Raw genomic sequence first — 27,379 nt, forward strand, 5'->3', positions numbered from 1 at the left:
ATTGGATCACTTGCCCCACCACTGAACCAATCAGTATGTCCAGGGAGTGTGATTGGTTGATTGCTTAGCCCCGCCCACAGCAATGGGCCAACAGATTGGGAGGGAGATTCCTGGAATTCCAGAAGAGCCAGGTGGGTTGCGGCCTGTCCACTACGGCAGTGAACCACTTGAGGCATGAGATATGACCACTCCCTTCAGCACCCTGGCAGTTAGTGGGCAGTGAGGCACATCTACCTGAGCATCCCAGCACAAAAGGGAATTCCTCCACACTACCCGTGGTCTCTCGATTTGTTTTCTCTCAGGCGGGGGTAAAACATATTCAAATTTCCCCCTTCCCACCTTCAGCCCTTTCATTCGATAAATCTTTATTAAATCGATGAGGAAAGGTTGTAGGAATGATTGAGGCAAGACAGCCCCAGAGGAGAGGACGGGAAGGGATCGGATGGATGGAGAAGTGAGTGCAAGGCAGGAGCAGGACACCTCAGCTTCTGAAAGGAGACAAAGGAAGAAAGCTTAGGTGGAGACCGAGGTGCCCACAGTGGAGAGAAATTCGAATCTTCACATAAGGTAACAGAGTTCTGGAACACTGCCAAGTCCGTTCCTGAAACAGGTTTCAACGGGGCCAGTGTCATCATAAATGCTGGGCCAGGTGTCACCAGGCAATTGGAGTTTGATTTTCCCGAACAGTGTTCTCCCTGACTCCAAAAAAGTCTTCAGGGGAATTCACCGGATTCTTGACTTGGCTGGGAAAGACTGTAGCTAAAAGACTGGTTTGGGAACCTGAGTGAGTGGAGAACCTTCCTCTTGAATACAATCCAGCTGGAGCTATAGGAAGTTCTGTCTGCCAGTGCTCCTATTTCGGAAGCATTCTGTCCTGTTTCTCATTACGTGTCTGCAGTCTGCAGAAAGAGAAACGTGACCGCCACAGGCGGCAAACCTTTGAACTTAGCTTCTTCCTTGAAAAGTGTGTTTTTTTCTGCCAAGAGACTGGGGGCGGGGCAGAGAAGGGAGAGAGAGACAGAGAGGGAAAGAGCTTTCCAGAACCCCAGTCCCACCACCCTCTCCACCACCACCTGAGCTTGGTGAAGTCCTTAACCTCTCCAAGCCTCATTTGTAAGCTAGGAATAAGGAGAGCTCCTCCCCTTCAGGGCTATCGCGAGAAATCGGTGAGTAATTACAGTAAATGGTAGCATTCACGATGTCACGGTTTAACCACTAGGCTCGGGGAGGGACGGCCACAACAGCATTAACCAAGACAAAGCCAGGTGTCAGCACCTCTCAGCATTTGCTTCTCCCGGTATAGATGGATTTTGATGTGCTCTCTAATGAAAGTAGCTACAGACATCTTCCGCTGGATCAGATGAAAAAAGGTTCCCTCAATAGATATTTATGGAGCGTCTGCCAAGAATCAGATGTGGCAGATGTTGAGGATCACAGGTTAATGAGCCAGTTGGGGTGCGAGCCAGTTGGGGTGCCTGCCACCCCAGAGCTCTCGGCTTCGGGGAACAGGTGGAATGGGAGTGCCAGGGAGACACACAGTGTGGACGTGTGTGTCCTGGAGAGCTGGGCTTGAATCTCGGAGATGTGTTCATTCATTCTTTCAACCAGTATTTAAGGACCTACTGTGTATGTGCCAAGGGTTTATTCTAGGAGCTGAGGATACGGTGCTGAGCAAGGTAGACAAAAAGCTGTCAGCCTCTCAGAGCTCAGAGGTGGCGTTGTACCAGCTCAGAAGCTCACTGCCAAATCTGTGATCCTGGGAAAGTCACTAGGTCTTGCTCAGCCTCGGGCTCGTCACAGAGCATCAGGGGTATTAAATGAGGTAATGCATGTGAATCTCTTGACTGGGTGCCTGGCACGAAGGCTGCACCCAATAAATGGTGGTGCGATAGTGTGCAAGGTGACCTATGGTGGGGACCAACATCCCAAATTTGGGGAGTCTGGGAGGGCTTCCTGGGAGAAGTGACTTATACGCCGAAATCTAGGGCAGCAATTATGTCGCCGGGACAGAAAGGTGAAGACCACCCCAGCTGCTCGTAACCTCCCCTGACCCTCTTGTCTGCCCCTGCAGGTCTCCTTCCCATGGGTGAGGGGCCCAGCACCTTGGCCAAGGCCACAGCCACCTTGGGCCACCCAGCAACTGAACCAGTCACCCTCACCAACACAGACCCCCTTCTACCCGGGCATCTGGCCAGCGCCAGTGCAGAGGAGCTGGTCGCAGGGGTCCCCCAAGCCCCCCATGGTCCCACCAGCCTCCCACAGGCAGCCCATGAGTGCCAGCAAGAAGATGTTCTCCTTCGTGGTGGACAGAGCCGCCCACAGCGTTCCCATCATCAGGCAAGGTACTCATGGGCGCTTCCTTGGTGGCTTAGGGGAGGGGCTTTTGCTAGGAGGATGGGTCTCAGTTTCTGCTTTCCCCTTTTTTTTAAAATTTTTATTGAGGTGCAGTTGATTTACAGTGTTGTGTTAGTTTCAGGTATGCAGCACACTGAATCTGTTCAACATATACATGTATCCACTCTTTTTTAGATTCTTTTCCCATATAGACCATTACAGAGTATTGAGGAGAGTTCCCTGTGCTATCCAGTAGGTCGTCCTTAGTTATCTCCTTTATTTATAGTATTGTGTATGTCAATCCCTCTCTTCCAATTTATCCCTCCCCCCTCTTATTCCCGGTAACGATAAGTTTATTTTCTACATCTGTAACTCTATCTCTGTTTTGTAGATAAGTTCATTTGTACCTTTTTTTAGATTCCACATATAAGCAATATGGTATGATATTTGTCTTTCTCTGGCCTTTGCTTATGTTCTCTGGTTCTGAAGTAGAACATAATCAAATGTGAAAAAATTGGGATAAGCAGAAAGTTAGAAAACAGTAAAAGATAAGCTGTCACCCTTATCACCAGAATTCTCCCTGTTGACTTTTTGGTACAAACTCCTCCAAGACTGTGGTCTGCCCATCTGCACACATCAGTACCTCTGTGGTGAGTGTGTGTGTGTGTGTGTGTGTGTTTGTACATATATATGAATATATATGAATGTGTATCAGAATCTAAATTTATATACTTCGACTCAGATGTACAGACATATTGGTAACTGAAATCCCTCTTGCCTTAAGAGGTTTTTAAATATCTTATTACCATTTTACAGGTAAGAGGAGACTGAGGCTTATGGAGAAAATTACTTCTCCGGAGGTTATGTATTCAATCTAATCTAATCTAACGCTTTTCAGTCAAATTTAAGGCTGGTTATCTCAGTGACTGTCACTCACAGCCTGGTCACTTTGGGAACACACAGCCATCAGGGTTTCCTTCTCCCCCCTCCCCCCGAGAAGGCCTCATGGCATTTGGGGAGGAGACTTCCTGTCTGTCACCATCCTCTCGGCCTTGCCAGCCTTACTGGCAGAGTAGCTGGCTCGACTTAGTCCCTGGCATGATTTGCAGGTTTCTTCTGTGGCCACTGGTGTGAAGGTCCCATTCTCTGTTTTCTGCATCCCAGCCCCAGACCCCTCTGAGTCCCCAGGTCTCTCGATGCCTCCACACCCTTCCCTGGTCTCACTCAGGACCACTCACCTAGTCACTTCCCTCAGCCATTCAAATAATAGTTATTATTCTGAAATATACAGACTAAGGGGCAAATGAAAGGTATCTCTGCAGTTTACATAATCATCATCATCATCTAAGGAATGCTCATGTACCTACGACCCAAGTTAAGAAATTACTCAGCCATTTCCCCCCAGCATTTTAATGTGAAAACTTTCAAACATACAGCAAAGCAAAAAGAATTTTACAGAGACAGCTCTCCTCCTAATTCTACCGCTAACACTTTGCTGTACTCTTTATTACATTTCTGTCTACCCATCCTTCTTGTCCTGCATTAATCCATCTTATTTTTTGGATGCATTTCAAAATAAATAGCACACATCTGTAGTCCTCCCCCTAAATGCTTTAGCACATATACCATTAACTAGAATTCAACATTTTTGTCTCCTTCATGTAAAATGAACACACAATGTGTATTAGTTATCATGATTGCATAACAAATTCTCCCCAAACGTAGCAGCCTAAAGCAAAAATCAAACATGTGTTATCATCTATACGGTTTCTGTGGGTCAGGAATTTGGCAGCAGCTTAGCAGGACGGCTGTGGCTCAGGGTCCCTCGTAAGGCTGCAGTCATCTGAAGGCTTGACCTGGGCCGCAGGATCCACTTCCAAGATGGCGTGCTCACATGGCTGTCAGCAGGAGGCCCTGGCTCCTCACCACATGGGCCTCCCCAGAGAGTGGCTCGAGCATTCCCATGACACGGCAGCTGCTCCTCCTGAGCAAGTGATCCTGGAGGACAAGATGGAAGTGGCAACATCTCTTGTGACTAAGCCTCAGAAGTCATGCTCTGTCATTGCTGCAATATCCTGCTGGTTACACAGGGCGTCACCCTCCAGTGTGGGAGAAGACTACACATGGGCCTGAAGACCAGGAGGTGGGGATTATCAGCAGTCATCTTGGAGGCCGGCTACCACAGCCTGCCCTCGGGTCCTCAATGATTCACACTCCTCCTCCTCTCTCCCGAGGCCCCCCAAAATCTCACCCCAGTAACAGCATCGGCTCAAATTCCAGAATCTCATCTAAATCAAGTCCAGGTACAGATGGGGCTCATGGGTGTAGTACCTTACATTCAGCTCATCAAGTACTACTTCCAGAAATCTGAAGACCTCTGAACAAAGGGTCTGTCCCTCATACACCCAGCATATATTGGTGGGACAGACATAGCATAACTGCTACATACACTCCTCTTGTTCCAAAAGAAGAAAAACAGGAAACACACAGGAGTCACTGGCCCAAAGCAGTTCTGAAGTCCAGCTGGGAAAATATCGGCAGTTCCTTGATTGGGCTTCAGTCCAACTCTTGTCCAGAAATGACTTTCCAGGGCTCTTGGGTCTGCCCGCTGGTCCCTGAGTTCCGCCTTCGGAGTCGTCCTCCCTTTCCTATGAAAGGTGTCCCATGGATGTGGCTGCATAGTTTTATAGCCTGCTTCCTGCCTGTAGAAGCTTGGTTGTCCAGACGCTTCTTTGACTTTTGTGGGTCTCTGTCAGTCTGAGTTGGCAGTGCTTCTTATTGGGGTTCATCCTATTAGGCAAAAACCACGCCCACAGACTTTTTTGGACCCAAGCCCTTCCACCATGGACTTCTTCAAAGACTGACAAAGGACAGAAGCTTCTTAGAAGCCCAGTTCTTTGACCGAAGGGTTCTTCTGGACACTGCCCTGGATCTGTATTCTTAACAAAGGATTTTACAACCACACCCTCAGCTTCTTCCCTAGACTGTGTTTTCTTGAGAGTGCCCTTGATTTGATCTTTGCCCAGAACCTGTTTCTTACATTTCATTTGCCACCTGGAGAGGCAGGGAATTTTCAAGCCCAGAACATTGCCCTGGTTTAACAGCCCTTCCTTTAACTGTCTCTCCCCCTCACATTTCACTATAAGTAGCAAGAAGTAACCAGGCAGCACCTTCCAAGACTCTGTCTGGGACTCTCTCTAGCTAGACCATTCAGCCTCATCACAAACATTTTCTACCTTCCTCATGACCACAGGCAACGTGTTAGGAACCCTTCTGCCACCACCTGACAAGGATCCCTTAACCCCAGTAACATTTTCCTCACTTTCCTGGAACCCTTCCCTCACTGCCTCCTCAAAGGCCATCGGGCTTCTACTAAGACTATTCACGCTTTCTCAAAGACCCTTGGCCAAAGTCCTCCAGCTTCTGGCCACTGTTCCATCCCAAACCACTCCACATTGTAGGGTTTTTGTTAAAGTTTCCACCACTCCTGGTGCCCAAACCTGTATTTGCTACTTATTGTTGCATAACAAATTACTGCAGGATGTAATGGCCTAAAACAACAGTAAACATTTATTATCTCATAGTTTCTCTGCGTCAGGAAGTTGGGAATGGCTTAGCTGGGGGATTCTTGCTCAGGATTTTTCATGAAGTTGCAGTAATGGTGTTGGCTGGGGCTGTGGTCCTCCGGAGGCTTGTCTGGGGCTGGAGGACCCACCTCTAGAATGGTTCACTCACATGGCTTTTGGTAAGAGGCCTCAGTTCTTCACTAAGTGCACCTCTCCATACGTTGCTTGAGTATCCTCAAGCTGCCAGCTCCTCCAGACAAGTGGTCCTAGAGAGTGAGGAAGAAGCTGCAATGCCTTTTATGATCTAACCTCAGGAATCAAACTGTGTCATTTCTGCAATATCCTTGGTTCCATAGAGAAGCTTTGTTACGGACTGAATTGCATTCCCCCAAAATTCATATGCTGAGGCCTCAATCCCAATATCGCAGAATGTGACCATATTTGGAGATAGTGTATTGAAATAGATGAGTAAGTTCAAATGAGATGATTGGGTGGGCCCTAATCCAAGGGCTGGTGTCCTTGTAAGAAGAGAGAGAGAGACGCCAGGGATGCACGTGCACAGAGAAAAGGGCATGTGAGGACACAGCAGGAAGGTGGCCGTCTGCAAGCCAAGGAGAGAGGCCTAACCCTGCCCACACCTTGATCTTGGACTGCCAGCCTCCAGAACTGTGAGAAAATGAATTTCTTTTGTTAAGACCTCCTGTGGTGTTTTGTTATGGCAGCCCAAGCTAACTAACATAAAGTCCATCCAGTATTGCAGAGGATGATGCAGGGGTCTGAATACCAAGAGACAAGAAGCAGTGGGGCCATCTTGGAGACTGCCTACCACACCCTGAAAGGTGTAGATCTTGAATGTGTTCACTGAGTTTTGCCAGTCGTGCACACCTATGTAACCCGAATTCCTATCAAGATATAGAACATTACCATCACCCCAGAAAGTTCCCTCATGTCCCTCCCCAGTCAATTCCCAGCCCCAGGCCCCAGAGGCACCCACTCTTCTGAATTCTTTTCCCGCCATGGATTAGATATTCCTGTTCTAGAATCTCAAGTACACAGAACCATGTAGTACATGTTCCTTTGTGGAAGGCTTTTTTCACTCAGCATAGTGTTTCTGAGATTCATTCATTTTGTTGTATGCATCATGTTCTGTCTTATGAACATATATACAGGGTTTTTGGGGGTTTTTTTTAATGCGTCCTTTGGACACATGGCACATGGGCTGTTTCTTTTCTTTTTTTCACTCCGCCATTTAAATTTTTCCACTGTAATCACCGGTTTCTCCAGTGCCATGTTGAACTTGGGGCTTCTCTAAAGGACTTGGATTCCCCCTGGAGAAATGAAGGAAGAGTCGTATGGCTTAGAGTCCCTCACATCTACCTGGGCTCTATCTCCTCAGCCTCTCAGCCAGGTCTCATGTTTCCAAACGTTTGCCCTCATTCCCCTGACTCTCTCCCCATCCTCAGAAAGGGACTTTCATCTTCCCGTGTCATGGGGAGTTCCTTTCTGTCTGGGCCTCTCTACTCCACGCTTCAGAGAAAACTCTGTGCTCCAGTCCTCCATGCTGTCTCTTGACAGAAAACACCTCTTTTTAAGGGTTCTGAGAAAGCTCTTTCCTCTCTTAGCAAAGCTGGGCCCTTCCAATTAAATTGGTTTACTGTTAGACTGTCACCTTGCTTTAGACTTGAAAAATTCTATTTGAAAACCCAAAGCCAAGGATTTATTTACTGCAGATCAGGTCAGGGTTTCTCAATCTTGGCACAGTGACAGGTGGGTCGCATAACTCCTTGTTGTAGGATCTGTCCTGTCCACTGTAGGGTGTTTAGCAGCATCCCTGACTCCTACCCACCAGAGATACCAGTAGCAACACCACCACCACCACCCCTAACTGTGGTTCTCAAAAATGTCTCCAGACGTTGTCAAAAGTCAGAACATCGTTTTGCCTGGGGGAAAACTCACCCTGTTCTAGTTAATACTCATCCTTCCTGTACCACAAGGCAATAAAACGTCAGCTCCAAGGCCAAATCTTAATGGCAAGAGCTCATGGGAGGTGGGGAAGAATTACTGAGAAAAGAAAATATGTGGAGTGACTTATTAAAATAGCATCTTGATTCATATATATATATATTTTTTTCACAATAATGGGATCATATGAACCTAACATAGGTAACCTTCTTTTTTTTTCCTTTTTTGGCTGTGCCACTCAGCTTGCAGGATCTTTGTTCCCCAGCCAGGGATGGAACCTGTGCCCCCTGCAGTGGAAGCACAGAATCCTAACCACTGGACTGCCAAGGAATTCCCTACCTGATTTTTAAAATTCAATAATATGTCATAAACATCTTCCCACTTCAATACATTGACTACATAGTCGTTAAAAGCATAGGCTCTGAATCCAACAAACTTAGGTTCATCCCTTGACTCTACCACTTACCAGCTGTGTGTCCTTGAGCAGATGACTTGACGTCTCTGTGCCTCATACCTCTCACGTATAAAATGGAGATGGGAATAATAATGCCTATCTCACTGGGTTGTTATGAAGACGAAATCGTATCCTGCGTGTAAGTGCTGAGCGCAGCGCCAGGTGCATAGCGAACATTCAGTAAATATTAAAATATTTAATATTTTAATATTTAAATTTTAATATTTTAATAATTTTAATATTTAAATTTTAAATATTAAAATTTAAAAATTAAGTTATTACCTAACCATGATTGTTATTTAACTTTTATCTACAACTTACAATGTCTGAAAGACACAGTTAAGGTGCACACATACTGCCCCTGCTGCAGACTGGTGATTATTGGAGCGCACCAGGACAGCTGGGGGTTGTTAAAATATTAAAGAAACTCCCCTGCCTTTTGGCCAACAGCTCATGCCCGAAAATTCTTAAAGTGCCTGCGTCCCCATATCCGCCTTGCCACCGCCCCAGCCCTCCCGACCCTCCCTGGGGCTTCTCCCCACTGGGACCTCCGAAGGATCCGGCAGCTAGAGTTAAGCCGGTTTGGTCATACATGGCCCTTAGGTTCTTTCTGATAAATAACAGTAGCCGGTAAAGAAGTTTGGGGCAGGTGAGGGGTAACTGCTCCAGCACCTCCCTGCCTGGGTGTAAGGAAAGCGAGTCTCAGAGCAAATTCTAGCCCCACAAAGACTTTCGGTAAACACACCTTCCCTAATAAAGGGACCTCATCGATCAGCCTGTTCTGTAAGTTTTATGAAGTCCCCCCTCCGGCCATCATCTTGCGGGGAAGGGTCCCTCAAGACAGCCACGACAGGGTTGCAGAGGCAGCCGGAGTCACCCCTAGAGATGGCATCAGATGCCAGAACTCTAAGCTGAGACTGGACAGGGGCCCATTTAGGGTCAGACCCCGAGGCCCTCCCTGGGGACACAGGCCAGGCAGTACCTTCCTCCAGTGGGAGCCGATTTCTTGAGGAATCTGAAAACAGATGAAATCTTCCTCCTGAAAATTCAGTTTCCAAATTGAGATACACAATCAGTGTAAAATAAACCCCAGATTTCAAAGGCTTCATGCCTCGAAAAAAAAGAATATAAAATATCTCCATATTTTTTGTCGATTACGTGTTGAAATGATGTTTTTTTAATGTATTGGGTTAAATCAAATTGATCATTAAAAAATTCATCTCTCCTTTTTACCTTTTTAATGCGACTACTAGAAAATTGAAAATTGCATTCTGTAGCTCCCTTTATTTCTCTATCAGGCACTGCTGCTATAGTCAGTTAGGACTTAGCTGCTCAGGATCCAAGAGAGTCAGATGGGGGCAGTGAGCTTCAAATAAAAGTTTTCTAATCATGGACCTAGTTGGGGAGGTGGAGGGAGAGAAAATGGGCAGCTGCTGAAGTTCCAGGCCCTTCTGTTCCTCGTGCCCCAGGAAACACTGTGGCCAGGGCTGCTCATTCAACACGCAAGGCTGTGCATTCTCTGGGCACCACAGGCCATCAGCTATGTCCACTAGAGGTTCTGGGGTCCACAAAGAGGTTTGAGACCTGGCTGGGGGGCAGGAATCTTTGATTCTAAAATGCATAAATAAAAAAGGCAGAAGCAAAATGAATAAATGATGAATGTCCACAAACATGATAGTGCATGCTTCATTCATCATTAATGTTAATACTCATTAAAGTTTCATCACCACTGAAAACAATTTGTTCAGCTTCTCACTTCACAGGAAGATAAGAATGTTCAGTGACTGTCCAGAAACCATAGTCACTTGGAAATTTAAAATACGCTGCTTGGGCCCAAGTGATCTCACACGTAGAATTATAGAAATCTTTACAAACGTTTCTACACCAATAAAAAGAAATGTATTCAGTGTTGATGTGAGTGAATTGTGAGCTGTCTGATGTGATACAGAGTGGGGTCCCCAAACACAATGCCATAATCCCTGAAAGTCATATAAAAAGGCCTTGTAATACTGGGGTAAATAAGAAAAAATGTAGGAAAGCTTAAATGGCTATCAAGTGGATCCTAGTTAAACACGTTTGGCACACTTGTACAATGGACCACAATGCTACCCTGGAAAAGAACCAAGTACAGCTACAAATACTGACATGGGAAGATGTTTTTGATATTGTTAGCTGAAAAGTAAGCTGGATAAGAATCTCTGTCATGTAAATGCATTTTTGTTTTTTGAAAAGATATGACTGTAATAAAAAAATATATAGCTAATGTTTAGTGCTAAATGCTCTACATGAGTGGTCAGCAAACTTTTCCTGTAAAGAGCCAGATAGTAAATACTTTAGGATTTGTGGGTCACATGGTCTGTGCTGCAACTAGTCAGCTCTGCCTTTGTAGCTGGGAAGCAGCCATAAATAATATGTAAATCAATCACTGTGGCTGTGTTGCAATAAAACTTTATTTACAAAAATAGGCAGAAGGCCAGATTTGGCCGCAGGGCCATAGTTTGCCAACCCCTGCTCTATATCATTATTCTATTTAATCTCCAGATAGCCCTTTATAGCAGAGACTATCAGTGATCCTAAATTATGTATGTGGAAACTAAGGCTTAGAGAGAGCAAATGACTTGCCCAAGGTCATCAGCTCTTATGCGGCATAGAAAAAAGTCTGGAAAGAGACACCCCACAGTGCATCAGTGCAGTTAATGCTGGGGAAGAGAAATGAGGCAGCTCTTACCCTTTCCTGTCCTCCTGTAATGCTTTCAGTGCATAAGTCTCATGAATGTGAAGGTTAATCTGAAAATATTCTTTAAGACTTTGGGGAAACTCACAGTCTCCTCTGCATTCTCTGTTGATCTTGTGTGTTAGTGTGGACCAACGCGGCGGAACTGTCGGAACAATCAGTGGCCGAGGAAATTCCTGGGGCAGAGCCCTACAGAGAAATTTTTGTGGACCAGGACCTGGCCCAGTACGATAAGGTAAGGGGTCTCAGGGAAGCACAGAGCTACAGCAGCAAGAGGGACCATGGAGAGATTGCCACTGCCTCTTGTTCTCTGTGTCTCAAGGACTGTCCCTTTTTCCTACTTCCAAGAAACCACCTCTTCCTCCCAAGACATTCAGCCAGGTTTGGCCACTGCTCATTTTATCCCAAATAACATCTACAACTACAAGGTACTGAGCACCTACTGTGTGCTGGGCCATGTCCTGTGCACTTGACATTTATTAGCTCGTTAATCTTCACCATCTTCAAAATAGATTTTATCAGCCTCACTTTGCAGATGAGGAAACTGAAGCTCAGAGAGGTTCAGTGATGTGTTCACGGCTGCCCAATGCAAGGAGCAGTGTTAGGATTCAAAGCGAGGTCTGGTTAGCTTCTCAGCGGGTACTTCTAACTCCCACACAGTAATCACTTGGTCAACCTTCAGTGATGGAACAGTGACGCAAAAACACGTTCCTAGCAGGAGGAATTGAGCCCTGAAGTCAGGGAGGCCTGGGCCAAGAGACTCGTTAAAGAACCAGAGAGGTTTAAAGCAGGGATGCGAGCAGAACAGGTGGATTCAAGTCAAGCCATCCTGGGAAGGGCCCAGGTCAATTTCTCCCCACTTAGACACGACCTGAAAGTTACTCTAAAAGAAGCAGTCTATAATATCTCGCTTTCCTTCAGGGCCAGGGCCTGCTCCTGCAGCAATTCTCAGAGTTTGTGAGGAGCAGACCTACCTGGGGTTCTTGTCAGACACGGAAATCCAAACCTTCAGGAGGCAGGGGGTTCCAACCAGGCATCCTGGGACCAGACTCTGAAAAATGTTGCAGAAAGGCGAGAAGCCACACTCAGATTCTGTATTTATCACTGTGTAACAAGCCATCCCAAAACTTAGCGGCTTCAAACAGCAATTCATTATTCCCCAGAATCTATGGGTTGACCTGGAAGGTTCCTTTGCTCGCGTCCCCTGGCCTCACTCATGCGGCCTCAGTCAGCCGCTGGCTTGGCCAGTTTGGTGGTCGGTCTCCATTGGCCTCCTTCCCACATCTAGGGCCTCAGCCAGGACGCCTGGACTGGTGCGCCCCTTTGTGCATGTGGTTTTTCATCACAGCACGGTGGTCTCGGGGTTCCCAGGGGGCCAGAGCAGAAGCTGCACAGCCTGTAAGAACTTGCCTGGAGATCATGCAGCATCACTTCCACTCCATTCCATTGGTTAAAGCAAGTCACGGGGCCAGCCCAGACTAGAGGGTGGGGAAATAGACTGGATGGCAAAACTGCAAAGTATTTGTTGCCATTTTTCAACCTGCCTCAATTTTAACTCGGAAATATAGTGCAACCACTATAATTTTTTCTATTTATAGAAAATGTTTATAAGCCATTTATCATTTTTTTTATTTATAATAGAAAGAATTCTTTCTCTTTATAAGTCGTTTATACCCTGACTTGCCAGGACTCCTTCAAGTGACAATAAACAAATTAGCTTGAGGGGGAGCATTGATTAGCTCAACTTATTGGAAAATTTAAAGGGCCACTAGCTTCAGGTATGGCTAGATCCAGGAGCTTGAATAATGTCATCAGAACACCTCCCCACTACCAACCTCTCCCCTCTGTTTCCCTCAGAGTCTGGCTTTCTACATAAGGCTGGCTTTGTGCGTCAGAAAAGACAAACTCAGGCAAACAAGCCTACATATTTAAAGTTTATGATCCAAAAGAAGGCAAGATCCTCTCCCTCTGTAATCGATGTGTGAAATCTCTGATTGACCAGCTTGGGCCACATGCACATGGGGAGGTGGGACAGGAAGGAGCAGGGCACATGACTGATAATCCTACCCAGACCCCATGGAAGGAGGAACGCTCCCTCCAGAAGGGCAAAGGGACCCTCAGCAGGAAAGCAGAACCCACAGCTGTCCACTGCCCTCTGCAAACTTCTTATATTCCAGCACTGTCACGGGGCCTGGCACTTAGTTGCTGCCCTATGAATGTTTGTTGCATGAAAAATGAATAAGCACCTGGCTGATCATAACAGGGTGAAACAGGGGAAACTGCCCAGGAGTAGGGAATATGTCTGATGCTCTCTCTTGAAGTTTTGCCACCAACTTTCACAAGGACCCAAAGGAAGGCCCCTGGCAGCAGCTGGCAATGTCAGACAGGCTTTCTCATGAGCGAGACCCTGTCCTTCCCCCGGTCACGGAGCTAGCAGGTCGTGAGGCTGACTGGACGGCTCTCCTGGGAATGAGCTGGCCCAGAAATTGCCCGTTTACCTCCTCCTGTGACTGCTTTGGAAAAGGCCTCTGGGGAATTTTTTCTTCTTCTTCTTCTTCTTCAGTTTTTCTGACATTTTATTGATAACGTCTGGTGAGAAGTTTGGGGGAATTTTTTTTTCCTTTTTTGGAAAACCTAACCAATTCTTTGGCTGCAGAGCTTTTTCACTGGAGAGATGGAGGACAGGGTTAATTATACCTGTGGGTACAGTCTACCAGCAATTTTGTTTTTCCAGCCGAAAGTTTACATGAGCCCATGCAAATAAATCACTATTCCTGTCTCATTTACTTTCCAGATTGAGTTACCTGGAAAAAATTCATACATGAATAGCCAAAAGAGGCAGGAAATATTAGAAGAGAGGAAAGGGAAAACAAATAGTTCAGAATGTTTTAAGTTAAAACAAATAACCCTCATTATAGGCAGAAAGTGGTCAAACAGAATGTTGTTTTCCTAAGTACCTTTCCTAGGTCCCCAGTGTGCTAGGCTGTATATTATAAATGAAATCATTCTAAGTAAACTTTCTAGCAACAAATGTTCCCAAGTGGGATGGTTGTTCTTAATATGAAAGTCTAATTCTTGGGGAAAGGAAAGTTTCCGTACCTGTGAGGTACAGACATCCATTACAGGAGTCTATATACAAGTACATCATTTTAACCCAATTCTTGTCTCTATGAGATTTTCGAAGTGACAGAGATAGCCTTGAAAGTCTGCTTTTTCCCTCCCTGCCTGCCCTCACCTTCCCAAAGAATGATACCATATTTTTCCTGTCTTTCTTTAAATGGGCTCAGCCTTACATCCAGACCCACACCTAGTAAATTTCCCATCTGTCCTCCACCCAGGATGAAATAATTCTGCTGCTGGGAAAAGAAGTCAGCCGTCTCTCCGATTTTGAACTTGAATCTAAATACAAAGACACCGTGATAGCAAGCCTGCAGAACCAAGTGGCCAACCTGAGGCAGAAGCTGTTGGAAACAGCCACCTCCAGGCAGAAGGAGAGGGTGATCCCGCCCAAGTTTCAGGTTCTGCATGAAGAGGACGATGCCCAACAGAGAGAGATCCAGAGCTTGAAAAACCAGGTAGGGCTCAGAGACAAGTGGGTCGGGGCCTTGGGGTCACAACACAGGGTGACAGCTCTCAGGTAGAGCCTGGGGGGAGCCACCCGGGTAGTTAGAAATGGGCAGTCAGCACAGCATGGTGAAGAGTGCAGATCCAGGGAGTGGAGGGTTGGCAAGTTTCTAGCCTTGTAAGAACAATATTAGATTTGATTAAGTGCCTACCATGTTCAGGCCCCGGTGCAGGTGCTTTGGGTGCATTAGCTTATTTATTTATTTATTTACTTATTTAATGTATTTATTTATGGCTGCATTGGGTCTTCGTTGCTGTGCACGGGCTTTCTCTAGTTGCAGTGAGTAGGGGCTACTCTTCACTGCGGTGCGTGGGCTTCTCATTTCAGTGGCTTCTCTTGCTGCAGAGCATGGGCTCTAGGCACGTGGGCTTCAGTAGTTGCAGCATGAGGGCTTCAGTAGCTGTGGCTCACGGACTCTAGAGTGCAGGCTCAGTAGTTGTGGCCCACGGGCATAGTTTCTCCACAGCATGTGGGATCTTCCTGGACCAGGGCTCGAACTCGTGTCCCCTGCATTGGCAGGCAGATTCTTAACCACTGCACCATGAGGGAAGTCCCCTCATTAGCTATTTAAACCTCAGTCTTCTGGCAGATGCCATTCTACAGATGAGGAGACTGAGGCACGCTCAGAGATGCCCAGGAGCTTGTTACAGCTTGCACAGCAAGTGAGAGGCAGTGATGTGATTTGGGCTCAGCTCTGCCACCTTGTACACCTCATGCTTTCACACCCACTTTGCATTTCCACCCAACTCGTGTCGCTTCAGTGACCACTTCTCACACCCACCCGGACCCAGCCAGAAAGAGCTGGAGATGGGGAGAAGGAACCCCACAGTGTTCCAAACACTGAGGCCTTTATCAAACCCTGAAGGCAGCTGCTGGTTCATTTATAGGGAATTTCACCAAAAATTCTCCACCCAGAATGTTTGGATTTACCAGTCAACTTCCTTCCTCCTGAAACTAAATCTAAAAAAAAAAAAAATTTAAGTTTTAAAGAACTACTTTAAAATTGGCCACTGATCTTGTTCATAAATTATATCTCAACAAAGTTGATAAAAAAGCAATTGGTCATTGATGAATTTTGGCCTCAGTGCATAATTCTGCTTAAAACCGTAGTCAGATTTGGTTCAACATGGTGGAGTAGAAGGACATGTTCTCACTCCCTCTTTCGAGAACACTGGAATCACAACTAACTGCTGAACAATCATCGACAGGAAGACACTGGAGCTCACCAAAAAGATACCCCACATGCAAAGACAAAGGAGAAGGCGCAAAGAGACAGTAGGAGGGGCGCAATCCCCATAAAATCAAATCCCATAACTGCTGGGTGGGTGACTCACAAACTGGAGAACACTTATACCACAGAAGTCCACCCACTGGAGTGAAGGTTCTGAGCTCAACATCGGGCTTCCCAACCTGGGGGTCTGGCAATGGGAGGAGGAATTCCTAGAGACTCAGACTTTGAAGGCTAGTGGGATTTGATTGCAGGACTTTGGCAGGACTGGGGGAAAGAGAGATTCCACTCTTGGAGGGCACACACAAAGTAGTGTGTGCATTGGGACCCAGGGGAAGGAGCAGTGACCCCCATAGGAGACTGAACCAGACCTACCTGCTAGTGTTGGAGGGTCTCCTGCAGAGGCGGGGGGCAGCTGTGGCTCACCAAGGGACAAGGACACTGGCAGCAGAAGTTCTGGGAAGTATTCCTTGGCATGAGCCCTCCCAGAGTATGCCATTAACCCCACCAAAGAGCCCGGGTAGGCTCCAGTGTTGGGTCACCTCAGGCCAAACAACTAACAGGGAGGGAAACCAACCCACCCATCAGCAGACAAGCAGATTAAAGTTTTACTGAGCTCTGCCCACCATTGCAAGAACCAGCTCTACCCAGCACCAGTCCCTCCCATCAGGAAGCTTCCACAAGCCTCTTAGATAGCCTCATCCACCAGAGGGCAGACAGCAGCAGCAAGAAGAACTACAATCCTGCAGCCTGTGGAACAAAAACCATATCCACAGAAAGACAGCGAAGATGAAAAGGCAGAGGGCTGTGTAACAGATGAAGGAACAAGATAAAACCCCAGAAAAACAACTAAATGAAATGGAGAGAGGCAATCTTCCAGAAAAAGAATTCAGAATAATGATAGTGAAGATGATCCTGGACCTCAGAAAAAGAATGGAGGCAAAGATCCAGAAGATGCAAGAAACGTTTAACAAAGATCTAGAAGAATTCAAGAACAAACAAACAGAGATGAAGAATACAATAACTGAAAAAAAAATACACTAGAAGGAATCAATAGAATAACTGGGGCAAAAGAACGGATAAGTGACCTGGAATACAGAATGGTGGAATTCACTGCTGCGGAACAGAATAAAGATAAAAGAATGAAAAGAAATGAAGACAGCTTAAGAGACCTCGGGGACAACATTAAACACAACAACGTTCACATTATACGGGTCCCAGAAGGAGAAGAGAGAGAGAAAGGACCCGAGAAGATATTGAAGAGATTATAGTCAAAAACTTCCCTAACATCGGAAAGGAAATAGCCACCCAAGTCCAGGAAGCACAGAGAGTCCCATACAGGAGAAACCCAAGGAGAAACACACCGAGACACATAGTAATCAACTTGGCAAAAATTAAAGAAAAATTATTGACAGCAGCAAGGGAAAAATGACAAATAACATACAAGGGAACTCCCAGAAGGTTACCAGCTGATTTCTCAGCAGAAAGTCTACAAGCCAGAAGGGAGTGGCATGATATACTTAAAGTGATGAAAGGGAAGAACGTACAACCAAGATTACTCTACCCAGCAAGGATCTCATTGAGATTCGATGGAGAAATCAAAAGCTTGACAGACAAGCAAAAGATAAGAGAATTGAGCACCACCAAACCAGCTCTACAACAAATGTTAAAGGAACTTCTGTAAGTGGGAAACACAAGAGAAGAAAAGGACCTACAAAAACAAACCCAAAACAATTAAGAAAATGGTCATAGGAACATACATATCGATAATTACCTTAAACGCGAATGGATTAAATGCTCCAACCAAAAGACACAGGGTTGCTGAAAGGATACAAAAACAAGAACCATCTATATGCTGTCTACAGGAGACCCACTTCAGACCTAGGGACACATACAGACTGAAAGTGAGGGGATGGAAAAAGATATTCCATGCAAATGGAAATCAAAGGAAAGCTGGAGTAGCAATACTCATATCAGATAAATTAGACTTTAAAATAAAGAATGTTACAAGAGACAAGGAAGGACACTACGTAATGATCAAGGGATCAATCCAAGAAGAAGATATAACAATTATAAATATATATGCACCCAGCATAGGAGCACCTCAATACATAAGGCAACTGCTAACAGCTCTAAAAGAGGAAATCAACAGTAACACAATAATAGTGGGGGACTTGAACACCTCACTTACACCAATGGACAGATCATCCAAAGAGAAAATTAATAAGGAAACACAAGCTTTAAATGACACAATAGACCAGATAGATTTAATTGATATTTGTAGGACATTCCGTCCAAAAACAGCGGATTGCACTTTCTTCTCAAGTGCGCATGGAACATTTTCCAGGATAGATCACGTCTTGGGTCAAAAATCAAGCCTCAGGAAATTTAAGAAAATTAAAATCATATCAAGCATCTTTTCTGACCACAACGCTATGAGATTAGAAATGAATTACAGGGAAAAACCTGTAAAAAACACAAACACACGGAGGCTAAACAGTACGTTACTAAATAACCAAGAGATCACTGAAGAAATCAAAGAGGAAATCAAAAAATACCTTGAGACAAATGACAATTAAAACATGATGATCCAAAACCTATGGGATGCAGCAAAAGCATCCCATAGTTTTAGAGGGAAGTTTATAGCTATAGAAGCCCACCTCAAGAAACAAGAAAAATCTCAAATAAACAATCTAACGTTACACCTAAAGGAACTAGAGAAAGAAGAACAAACAAAACCCAAAGTGAGCAGAAGGAAAGAAATCATAAAGATCAGAGCAGAAATAAATGAAATAGAAACAAAGAAGACAATAGCAAAGATCAATAAAACTAAAAGCTGGTTCTTTGAGAAGTTAAACAAAATTGATAAACCATTATCCAGACTCATCAAGAAAAAGAGGGAGAGGACTCAAATCAATAAAATTAGAAAGGAAAAAGAAGTTACAACAGACACCGCAGAAATACAAAGCATCCTAAGAGACAACTACAAGCAACTCTATGCCAATAAAATGGACAACCTAGAAGACATGAACAAATTCTTAGAAAGTTATAACCTTTCAAGACTGAACCAGGAAGAAATAGAAAATATGAACAGACCAATCACAAGTAATGGAATTGAAACTGTGATTAAAAATCTTCCAACAAACAGAAGTCCAGGACCAGAAGGCTTCACAGGTGAATTCTATCAAACATTTAGAGACGAGCTAACACCCATCCTTCTCAAACTCTTCCAAAAAATTGCAGAGGAAGGAACACTCCCAAACTCATTCTCTGAGGCCACCATCACCCTGATACCAAAACCAGACAAAGATACTACAAAAAAAGAAAATTACAGACCAATATCACTGATGAATATAGATGCAAAAATCTTCAACAAAATACTAGCAAACAGAATCCAACAACACATGAAAAGGATCATACACCATGATCAAGTGGGATTTACCCCAGAGAGGCAAGGATTCTTCAATATATGCAAATCAATCAATGTGATACACCATATTAACAAATTGAAAAAGAAAAACCATATGATCATCTCAATGGATGCAGAAAACAGTTTTGACAAAATTCAACACTGATTTATGATAAAAACTCTCCAGAAAGTGGGCATAGAGGGCCTACTTCAACATTCTAAAGGCCATATATGACAAAGCCACAGCAAACATCATTCTCAATGGTGAAAAACTGAAAGCATTTCCTCTAAGATCAGGAACAAGACAAGGATGTCCACTCTCACTACTATTCTTCAACATAGTTTTGGAAGTCCTAGCCACAGCAATCAGTGAAGAAAAAGCAATAAAAGGAATCCAAATTGAAAAAGAAGAAGTAAAACTGTCACTGTTTGCAGATGACAGGATACTCTACAGAGAGAATCCTAAAGATGGCACCAGAAAACTACTAGAGCTAATCAGTGAACTTGGTCAAGTTGCAGGACACAAAATGAATGCACAGAAATCTCTTGCATTCCTATACACTAATGATGAAAAATCTGAAAGAGAAATTAAGGAAACACTCCCATGTACCACTGCAACCAAAAAATACAATAGCTAGGAATAAACCTACCTAGGGAGACAAAGACCTGTATGCAGAAAACTGTAAGACACTGATGAAAGAAATTAAAGATGATAGCAACAGATGGAGAGATATACCATGTTCTTGGATTGGAAGAATCAATATTGTGAAAATGGCTATACTACCCAAAGCAATCTACAGATTCAATGCAATCCCTATCAAATTACCAATGGCATTTTTTACAGAACTGGCACAAAAAAGCTTAAAATTTGTGTGGAGACACAAAAGACCCTGAATAGCCAAATCAGTCTTGAGGGGAAAAAACGGAGATGGAGGAATCAGACTCCCTAAATTCAGCCTATACTACAAAGCCACAGTAATCAAGACAATATGGTACTGGCACAAAAACAGAAATATAGGTCAATGGAACTGGATAGAAAGCCCAGAGATAAACCCACACACCTATGGTCAACTAATCTATGACAAAGGAGTCAAGGATATACAGTGGAGAAAAGACAGTCTCTTCAATAAGTGGTGATGGGAAAACTGGACAGCTACATGTAAAAGAATGAAATTAGAACACTCCCTAATGCCATACACAAAAATAAACTCAAAATGGATTAGAGACCTAAATGTAAGACCAGACACTCTAAAATTCTTAGAGGAAAACATAGGAAGAACACTCTTCGACATAAATCACAGCAAGATATTTTTTGATCCACTTCCTAGAGTAATGGAAATAAATACCAAAATAAATAAATGGGACCTAATGAAACTTCAAAGCTTTTGCACAGCAAAGGAAACCATAAACAAGATGAAAAGACAACCCTCAGAATGGGAGAAAATATTTGCAAAGGAAGCAACTGACAAATGATTAATTTCCAAAATATATAAACAGCTCATGCAGCTCAATATTAAAAAAACAAACCACCCAATCCAAAAATGGGCAGAAAACCTAAATAGACATTTCTCCAAAGAAGATATACCGCTGGCCAAGAAGCACATGAAAAGCTGCTCAACATCATTAATTATTAGAGAAATGCAAATCAAAACTACAATGAGGTATCACCTCACACCAGTTAGAATGGGCATCATCAGAAAATCTACAAACAACAAATGCTGGAGACGGTGTGGAGAAAAGGGGACCGTCTTGCACTGTTGGTGGGAATGTAAATTGATACAGCCACTATGGAGAACAGTATGGAGGTTCCTTACAAAACTAAAAATAGAATTACCATAGGACCCAGCAATCCCACTACTGGGCATATACCCAGTGAAAACCATAATTCAAAAAGCCACATGCACCCCAATGTTCATTGCAGTACTATTTACAATAGCCAGATCATGGAAGCAACCTAAATGCCCATCAACAGACGAATGGTTAAAGAGGAAATGGTACATATGTACAATGGAATATTACTCAGCCATAAAAAGGAACAAAATTGGGTTATTTGTAGAGACGTGGATGCATCTAGAGACTGCCATACAGAGTGAAGTAAGTCAGAAAGAGAAGAACAAATATCATATATTAACACATATATTTGGAACCTAGAAAAATGGTAAAGATGAACCAGTTTGCAGAGCAGAAATGGAGACACACATGTAGAGAACAAACGTATGGACACCAAGGGGGGAAAACGGCAGGGGGTGGGGATGGTGGTATGATGAATTGAGAGATTGGGATTTACATGTATACACTGATGTGTATAAAATGGGTGACTAATAAGAAAAATATAAATAAATAAATAAACATTTTAAAAAAAGAGAGAGAGAAAAAAAAAAAACCGTAGTCAGTGCTTGGGGGCCTTTGTTCTCTTGTGCTCTGTTTACTGTCTTTCCCTTCTGTAACCGATTCTAGGTACACAGTTTCAGTCCTAGAAATGGTGCTCTAGAAAGGACACAGATTGTGTATGGTGAACCTAGGAGATTCTAGCAGGAAACTGTAAGCTCCATGAAGGCAAAGGTTGGGCGCAGTAACCTTCTAGAACTCTGTTAGGACTGTGGCTGTTTGTTTGTTCTTTATTCATCCATCCATCCATCCGTCCATTAATCCAAAGAAATATTTTGGGGGGCCTATCCCGTGCCATGCCCTCTTCCAGGCTCTGAGAATTCAGCAGAGAACAGGACAGACATGATCCTTCCCCCTGTTATGCTCTAGTGAGGGAGACAGAATAAACAAGTCAACAAATACATGCTCTAATATTTAAATGAACTAATGACTCTCCTTCAAACCTGGTTTTCAAAAAACAATGAAAGTAACAGGTCCTGTAGGAATTATTAGTGCAAACAGCTACCTTGACATGTAGCTGACACATTAATGAGCATCTTTTTCTTGAACTGAACCCAATTTTGCTGAAATATTCCTTTCAGTTATTCTCCCATTTCAGAGCTTTCCTGAGAAAATGACATGTCTTTTTCAGGTACATGTACGAGGCTGAATTATTCCCACATACCTTTTTTTTTTTTTTTGGCCGTACCACGCACCTTGCAGGATCTTAGTTCCCTGACCAGGGATCAAACCCAGGCCTCCAGCAGTGGAAGCACAGAGTCCTAACCACTGGACTGCCAGGGAATTCCCCACATACCTTTTTTTAAATAATTGAAATATATTTGACATAGAATATTATATAATTTCCACATAGCTTTGAATATCAGCCAGTCCCAATTTGAGTATTATTTAAAGTGGCTGCCGAAATCTGGGGGAAAAAATGTTTTTTTACAAAGAAATTATCTAGAAATAATTACACTGATGCATCATGCTCTTGCCTCCCCTACCACTGGAGCTTCACTTATAACTGAAGAATATTTTATAGCAAGGCATATATGAACCAGAGGCTCCATTGGTTTGAACTCAAATCAAGTTTCATCCACTGACATTTTAGTTTCTTAACTATTCTACTGCCTGCAGAGCATTCCACCAGAAGTGTAAGCCACATGGCAGGTTGATTTATGGTTCTGATTACTTTATGTGTTTTCCCTGGTCCCCGAAGGTGTGTGCATAATGATTTGCTCTCAGAGATCTTCGATCCGCTACAATATCACTAGAAAATTCTTACCTCCATGTGCTCTTATACGCCTGTGCTAATTAGAAGCCAAATTATCATCCTGAAACAATCACTCCTCCTAGCACTCTTAACTTTCTTATGATTCAGTGCCCATTTTATTACACAGCTTAACAGACATTAAACATCTTGGAATTTATGCCATTACAAACAATATGGATATTTACTTTGATAGTAAAAGTATCAAAGAGGTTTGAAGACTCTTTGGAGTTTTCCAGCAATCCGAAATCCTAAAACTCTGACACTCAGATTGAAATATTTTCAATCTGTCAAAACCACTGGAGTCTTAGAGGGGAACGTATGTTTTCCCTTCTGGAAGTTTGTCTCTGTGTGTTCTATCTCTGGTATCATGCAAATAAAAGCATTAAGCTGAGAAGAGCTTACAAACACTTTCAGTGTTCCAAGGACCTTTTATGGAAAAGTTGTAGTTCCCCCCAACAGAGAAAAGTAAGATGTGAAAGAATTTTTTCACTCAAAGTTTCCAAAGCACAAACATGCAAAAGTATAGCCTTGGGGAGAGTGGGGGTCAGAGTGACCTGTGTCCCCGCAACTTCTAGCATAGACCCCCCCCAATAATGTCTCAGGTGCCCCAGGGAAAAAGTAAGTGTAACTGCCCCAAATGTCCTAGACTCTGAACCATGATGGTGCATGAAACGAGTCAGAAAACTTGTGAGACCTTGACGTATCTGTTAATTCTACCAGAGTAATAATGACAAAATTTCCAAGGACACAAACCAAGACCAAAGGCTGTGAGCGCCATCTGGTGGCCATATCAGCACGCCCGAACTCCATTACCTGGGCATGCCCAGCACCTCCCCCCAATCTTTTTTTTTTTTTTTTTTTTTTTTAGCGTGATGCCCGCAACCTGGTCTGATGGTAAACAGGGAAATTCCTGTATTTCTTCTTTTGGAGGGATTATTTTTATTTAAGATACTGAATCTCTATTTACTCTTATAACAGTTATTTTTAATTTAATGCACGTTTTTAAGTTTAAAAAGGGAGCTGCTTCTACGAAAAATGCTAAGAAATTATAGTGGGGCTAGCCAAGAGACATGGGAAAAATAGTGAAAGTGGTATATGAATGACTGAAGTTTAGAAACTCTCTTCGGGTGGGGTTGCTAGATAAAGTAAGGGCACCCAGTTAAATTTGAATTTTAGAATTTCGTTTTAGTGTGTGTCCCAAATATTGCATGGGACACATTTGCACTAAAATATTATTCATTATCTGAAATCCTATTTTAAGTGAACATCCTTTTTTCCTCCCCTAAATCTGGCAACCTTACCTTAGGAGAACAAAGAAATTGCACCCAGGACTTCCCTGGTGGCACAGTGGTTAGGAATCCGCCTGCCAGTGCAGGGGACACGGGCTCGAGCCCTGGTCCGGGAAGATCCCACATGCCGCGGAGCATCTAAGCCCGTGCGCCACAACTACTGAGTCCCTCGTGCCACAACTACTGAAGCCCGTGTGCTTAGAGCCCAGGCTCCGCAACAAGAGAAGGTGCCGCAATAAGCCTATGCACCGCAACAAAGACCCAACGCAACCAAAAATAAATAAATTTATTTTTAAAAAAAGAAAAGAAATTGCACCCTTCTCCTTGTCACTTCCATTTTGATCTATCAGAATAAGCTAGTGGGGCTTCCCTTGTGGTGCAGTGGTTGAGAGTCCACTTGCCGATGCAGGGGACGCAGGTTCGTGCCCCGGTTCGGGAAGATCCCACATGCCGCAGAGCGGCTGGGCCCGTGGGCCATGGCCGCTGAGCCTGTGCCCCACAACGGGAGAGGCCACAACAGTGAGAGGCCCGCGTACAGCAAAAAAAAAAAAAAGAAAAGCAAAACAAGCTAGCTCTTGTCCTGTCTACGGATTGCGTGGCATTTATGCCCCAGTAAACGGGTCCCTGTGGGAGTACTGAGGCCTGACATCTGAAAAATCACAGGGCAAAGGCCCACAGTGCACCTTGAGGTGGGAAAGTCCGGGCCACTCAGAACAAGCAGTCTGGCCACATCAGACCGAGAGGGAGGGGGTTCTGGGCCCAGCTCTCTTTCCCGGCCTCTCGGGTACCTGCTCTGTGGAGGCCGAGGCCTGGCAGCTACTTTCGGGCCCTTACCAACGTTGCATTTGATGGAGAGCCTTCCGCACCCCACGTGTAGACCTAGACCCCTGGAGAGGGACCGGCCCTTGAGGGGGCTCTGATCCATGGATTTAGAGGGTGCTCACAGCAGCCATAGATAGAGCCGGCCTGTGGTGCTCCCACCCACGATTCCTGTATTTCCTCTTTTTTTTTTTTTTTTTTTGTGGTACGCATGCCTCTCACTGTTGTGGTCTCTCCCAGTGCGGAGCACAGGCTCCGGACGCGCAGGCTCAGGGGCCATGGCTACGGGCCCAGCCGCTCCGCGGCGTGTGGGATCTTCCCAGACCGGGACATGAACACGTGTCCCCTGCATCAGCAGGCAGACTCTCAACCACTGCGCCACCAAGGAAGCCCTTGTATTTCCTCTTAATAACAACCACACTGGCGTTTAAGTGAGCCTGGCAAGGCTTACAAATGCACACATAAAGATTACCAACTATCTTCCCCAGAGACGCACGAGGGAAGCTGAAGCTAAAACACCCCGTGAGGGCTTACCTGGTGGCGCAGTGGTTGAGAGTCCGCCTGCCGATGCAGGGGACATGCGTTCGTGCCCCGGTCCGGGAAGATCCCACATGCCATGGAGCGGCTGGGCCCGTGAGCCATGGCCGCTGAGCCTGCGCGTCCGGAGCCTGTGCTCCACAAAGGGAGAGGCCACAACAGTGAGAGGCCCGCGTGCCGCAAAAAAAAAAAAAAAAAAAAAAAAGAAAACAAAAAAAACACCCCGTGGTAGGTAGAGGAGAGGACCGTCACAGCTCATCCCCCTGTGCCGTGTGCCAGGCATGATCTGAGCACTTGTACACATGTTAACTTATTAAAATACTTCTCACAATCCTATCAGGTTGGGACTACCATCACCCCGCATACAGACTGAACAAACGGAAACAGTACATGGTGTCCTCCTTGTGTTCACAAAGCCCGTTAACTGGCAGAGGCAGGACTTGAAGGCCACAGTCCGGCTCCCGAGTCCATGCCATGCTTTACAGCCTCCAACTTCTCACGCTCATTCCTAGAGCCACCTGGGAAGGAGGAACCAGGCAACTAAAGACTGGGTTTGAATCAGACTCCACGTCTGACCAGCCGCGTGATCCCGAGCAGGGGGCCTCGCCTCTCTGAGTCTCAACCTGGCTCCCTTGCAAAATGGGCACATTAATGGGAACGTCAGCCTTCAGCAACGCTGTGACGAGTATCAGTGTAGCATGTGTGAACGGGCTCTGTAAACTCTGGAGTGTTCTGTGAGGTATAAACTACCCTCTATTCTCATTAGAGGGAATTCATTTCATAACCTGCTCCTGGCTTTTGAACTTTGCTGTGCATCCAGTCAGTGCTGGATGATCTGGAACCAACAGCTGGTCTATTTATGGCTGAAAACCCACAGGTCATAGGAAGACAGCAGCACTGGAGCCCCTGGGTGGCCACAAAGATAAGGTCCGTGTCTCGAGGACCGATGACATGGTGGTCACTGAAGGAACAGGCCCCCTCCTGCCCCTTCCACTAGTGACAACGGAAAACCTTGGTTTCCCCAACACCCCGATCCAAGATCAACCCGACTCTTTGCCCAACGTTGGAGAAGTACCGGCGTGTCCTGCAGGCCTGGCTGGCCCCCTCTGACTGTGTGTTGCCTCCTTCCACAGATCAGTGCCCTACAGCAAGGCTACAACCAGGTGCTGAGCCAGACCCTGTCTGAGAGAAACTTAGAAATCACCTCCCTGAAGCACGAGGCCGAGAACTTAAGGAGGGACGCCGCCATCACGTCAGGTGAGGCCCTTCTGCATTCAGGCCCCAGAGCTTCTGCCCTCCCCCTGCAGACATCACCAGTCAACCAGCGCACCTGTGCCCGTGACATGGGTGCAGCCTCAGGGATCACCCGTGTCGGTGCATTAGAGTTCTCCCTCAGTGGAGGTTTCTTGCCACCCAGTTCCGAGGGCAGGGCCTGGTAAATATTTGAGAGAATGGTATCTCTTGGCTACAAGGTCTCCTGAGCACTGGCCCCACCAGGGAGAACACAGGTCGCCTTGTGGCTTGGGTGGTTCCACAAAGCAGCCTGAGTGCAAACTAGAGCATGGACAAAATGGGGTCACTCCTTTAAGGCACCCATGGTCTCACCCATTTCAGCCGAGTGCACTTGGGCCCAAGGGAAACCATTTTCTAATTTGATCAGAGGTGGTTCCCTGATAAAGGGCTTGGGTTGGGAGAGGGGCAGCCAACGCACAGCTGTGGCTGAGCTTTGATTCCCTGGATTCCTTCATTGCTTCCACATGTTTCTTGAGCTCCTACTAG

The 27,379-nt window shown here is 45.1% G+C and overlaps 1 protein-coding gene across 1 annotated transcript in view; it reads left to right on the top strand.

Annotated features, from left to right (window-relative positions):
- LOC309808824 (forkhead-associated domain-containing protein 1-like) overlaps nucleotides 1–27,379 on the top strand; it is a gene marked incomplete at both ends in the record, with an annotated part of 100,151 nt that overhangs the window by 33,124 nt on the left and 39,648 nt on the right. Inside the window, 4 exons of the mRNA XM_082629398.1 lie at nucleotides 2,072–2,342; nucleotides 11,176–11,285; nucleotides 14,389–14,625; nucleotides 26,734–26,857. Of these exons, the coding sequence (XP_082485524.1) occupies nucleotides 2,072–2,342; nucleotides 11,176–11,285; nucleotides 14,389–14,625; nucleotides 26,734–26,857 (742 nt within the window). The remainder of the gene's footprint in view (nucleotides 1–2,071; nucleotides 2,343–11,175; nucleotides 11,286–14,388; nucleotides 14,626–26,733; nucleotides 26,858–27,379) is intronic.

This window comes from Mesoplodon mirus (genome assembly GCF_964341445.2).
Source record: "Mesoplodon mirus genome assembly, chromosome: 7".
NCBI classification, from domain to species: Eukaryota; Metazoa; Chordata; class Mammalia; order Artiodactyla; family Ziphiidae; genus Mesoplodon; species Mesoplodon mirus.